Source organism: Sphaeroforma arctica (genome assembly GCF_001186125.1).
Source record: "Sphaeroforma arctica JP610 unplaced genomic scaffold supercont1.242, whole genome shotgun sequence".
Lineage (NCBI taxonomy): Eukaryota > Ichthyosporea > Ichthyophonida > Sphaeroforma > Sphaeroforma arctica.
This window is the reverse complement of record NW_014040316.1, coordinates 95,298-98,762: the sequence shown is the minus strand read 5'-3', so window position 1 is coordinate 98,762 and position 3,465 is coordinate 95,298. Positions and strand designations below refer to the sequence as shown.

Below are 3,465 nucleotides of genomic sequence, written 5' to 3'. Positions count from 1 at the left end.
AATATATATATATATATATATATATATATAGTGTGTGTGTGTGTGTGTGTGTGTGTGTGTGTATATATATATATATATATGTGTGTGTGTATGTATGTATGTATGTATATGTATATATTAATATAACTATGTATATATGTATATCACTATGTACAAGACATATATAACTATCTATATGTGTTTGACTGATACAAGAATTTAAATATGTATAGATGTATAAAACTATGTAAAAGTATTCAAGTAAGTTGTAACTATGCATAGTAGTTTTTTATACGTAAATATATCTAAAGAGATTCTTATATACGATCTACATAACGTTTGTATTTCACAAAACTTCATTGATATGTGCTTAAAGGTAGTTGTACCCCTCACAGACTAGTTATATTGTTAAATGCATGCATTTGTCGACAACCAAGGGTACAAGAATCTCTATATGCAAACATCTACTTATATCAAATCACTAGTTTGAGCATGAGATTGTCAAATCGCAGTATAGTTACCAGCACAGCTCGTACCTTCTTTGGTTTCTTTGCTGTAGAAGTGTGCTACAGAAGTTTCTAAATAGGTATGTCAAGCTATTCCATTTCTTTCAAACTTGCGGTCACATACCAGTTGAGATGATTTCCATGTCCACCATGTGCTCTACGAATTGAACCACGATGCCAAAGAGGCAAGCTATCGCCAGATGGATTACAACGTATTTACCCCGCGCTTTCAATATAGGCTTGTTTGCGTTCTTTAGCGCAAACACAAAATTGGGCAACACTATGAGAACGGTGAGTAGACTTGCAGTCAGGGATGAAAACAGGGTCAATCTTTCCTTTTCGGGCCACTCGTGTTCGTAAGCTACAATTTCTAGCACCAATAGCGGTAGATTAATGAGTAGCACTAGTGGCAACCATGCACAATAATACAACACATGTGTAAGTCGGAAATATTGTGCTGGTGTAAATGTTCGTGAATGTTTCTCGAGCTCGTCAATACTGTCGCAAGCAGTGTTTACAGCTGGTGCTTTACGATATCTAGGTGTTAATGAATTCCCCGGCTCGGATGAGGCTAACTTTTGTGCGCATATATCCAAACTTCTCCCATTATTAGACTTGTCTTCGGTGAGTGAGGTGTGCTTGGGGTCTACTTGTACTGACGTTCGCACAGGTACCTGGTCGACCATCCCGACGGTCAATACGTTTTCCATGCTACTATCGCTGACATCTTGTGCAAATCCTGAAATTCCCATGTCAGATGCTGCACCAACCTCTGTGCCTCCAAGGCAGCCTTTCACATTAATTGGAGTAGGATGAGCTTGAACCATAATGTCATATTAACATGGTCAATGAAGTGCAACCAGCGAGAATCGTCACTGTGATTATTGTTACTGTTCACTGTTTTCGTAACTTGATTCTTGTTAGACTGATCAATGTTGCAACACACGCCTGTGCTCTTACAAAGGAACAAGTGTGCTACTAGAGAGAGAGAAAGCCATATTTATCATTGCAAGAAAACAGCTGTTGGTTTATTCGAAATTATAACATACGGACCAGGACAACATAAAAGATATAAAAAGGCCTCTTTGTGGTTGGAGTCATAATATATTGTAATGTCTTAAATAAAATCGTTGTTGCACAGAGACGAACTTTTACAGAATTTTCATTGGTTGTTTGATGGTGACAAATCAGTAGTTGGCTGACGCTCACGCCCGAGTCCAGAGTCCCACCGCCTCTAAATATATTTCTTATTTAATTTGTTTGTTGTGTTGAGTGTTTGTATGTATGTATTTATTTATTTTAAAAAATAGTAAAAAAAACAAATGAAACGCTATTTATGATTCAACCAGTGAAAATTGAACAAGAAGGGATCAAATATATGTATATAGAAATTCGTGTTTGAAAATCGGGTTGTGTCACGAAATATTTACTCACTTCGCTGAGTTCACTCACTCGTGCCCTGTGCATTTGCTGGGAAAGAATTTATTTCTAAAAATACATTTTCGGGGGGGCGAAAGAATAAGTCAATAAGATATGTATTTATGTAGAAATTCTTTCAGCGCCACAGCCGCCCATCAGGCCTCAAAAAGTGATCACTCTCATCACTCATCAGTGATCAAGATTCAGGCCCTCAGGCCTCAGCTCGGCCCTCGGCCTCGGCCCACTTGAGTCTTGGCAGTGGACGCACTGGACGGTGGCAGTTGCTGTTGGCACTTATCACTTCGGCTCAATATTTCTTCCTTTTTTTAGTAGTATATAGCATAGCCTTCTGAATTATACAGCTATGTATATAGTAATGACGGACATGGACCTGTACAACGGAACCGATTCAGCCCTTTACCCGTCACTGAGGCATGGACTGATAGTTCAGAGCCCGTATACATGGACTAACCATTCCTACTACAGTAGCTCACTGGGGCCGGGCACTGGATCCTGTCCAGCTCTTGTACACTAGTCCGTATATGTGTCAGAACATCTAGCATATTGCTTCAATAGTAAACTATGTGCTGTATAGAGTCTACTACAACTCTTTAGCTACATATGCTAGACTCTTTGTAAAGAAGAAGAAGATAAAATCCCTTTTGCGATCTGATTCCACTGACCCAAATATACAACCAATAACTCGGATTATAGATAGTACTGAATCTCTCTCCAGGTTGATTTATATATGGTTTCCTAACACGAATGCTAGTCAGAACCATGACCATAGTTGCTCTCGTCATGGTTCAACTGTAATCTACTATGGTATACGTAACTGACCTGTTCTTTCTTTCTTTCTTGAAGTAATTGAATAAAAAGGAAACTGATAAGAATAGCATAAAGCTAACTTCGGGTGCTATAGAAACAGTGTTTTGTCAACACCGGCCCGAATTGACTCAGCACATATCTTCCATTGTCGACTCACTTGGCCCAAGCTTCAAACGGGAATTTACTGACCACTTCTTCCCATCAATCTTTCCTGAACCACTACAGCGACTATGAGAGCCATGCCATATGTTCATTGTATCATACATACTTGCCATTTTTGAAATAAATAATATTATTCCTATAGAAATCGCACAATTCTTGAAACATTTTGAACAGCCGGTCACATCTAGACAATCAAACTGGTTGCCGAACTGTGTACAGAATGCTCGGCCATTGTTTGAGGAAGTGCAATATATGAAACTGAGCATATGGCTGAATGCTTAGAGGGAGGACGTGTAATTCAACGCTGGCCTCAAGCGTCTTTCAAAATCCCAGCCCAGTATGGTCTACAGCTTTCGGCGCCGTGATACCCGATACAAACACAATACACACTTAAATAGACTGTGTTTAAATGTAATGCCGTGCGACTATGGGGTACATGGCATTTTAGCTCAAGCAGACACTGACATAGCAAACCCAAGTGAACAACACGGCCCCAGTGATTCCACTGAAAGAACTACCACAGATACACACCTTAGTCAGACCCACGACTCTCGAGTATTCAGGGCTCCAA

At 39.5% G+C, this 3,465-nt stretch overlaps 1 protein-coding gene across 1 annotated transcript in view; it reads right to left on the bottom strand.

The window, feature by feature from the left end:
• The window catches only part of SARC_04370 (hypothetical protein), a 4,646-nt gene extending 3,203 nt beyond the window's left edge, over positions 1-1,443 (bottom strand). Inside the window, exon 1 of the mRNA XM_014301810.1 lies at positions 610-1,443. Coding sequence (XP_014157285.1) covers positions 610-1,312 — 703 coding nt within the window. The 5' untranslated portion in view covers positions 1,313-1,443. The remainder of the gene's footprint in view (positions 1-609) is intronic.
• Between the last annotated feature and the right edge of the window lie 2,022 nt (positions 1,444-3,465).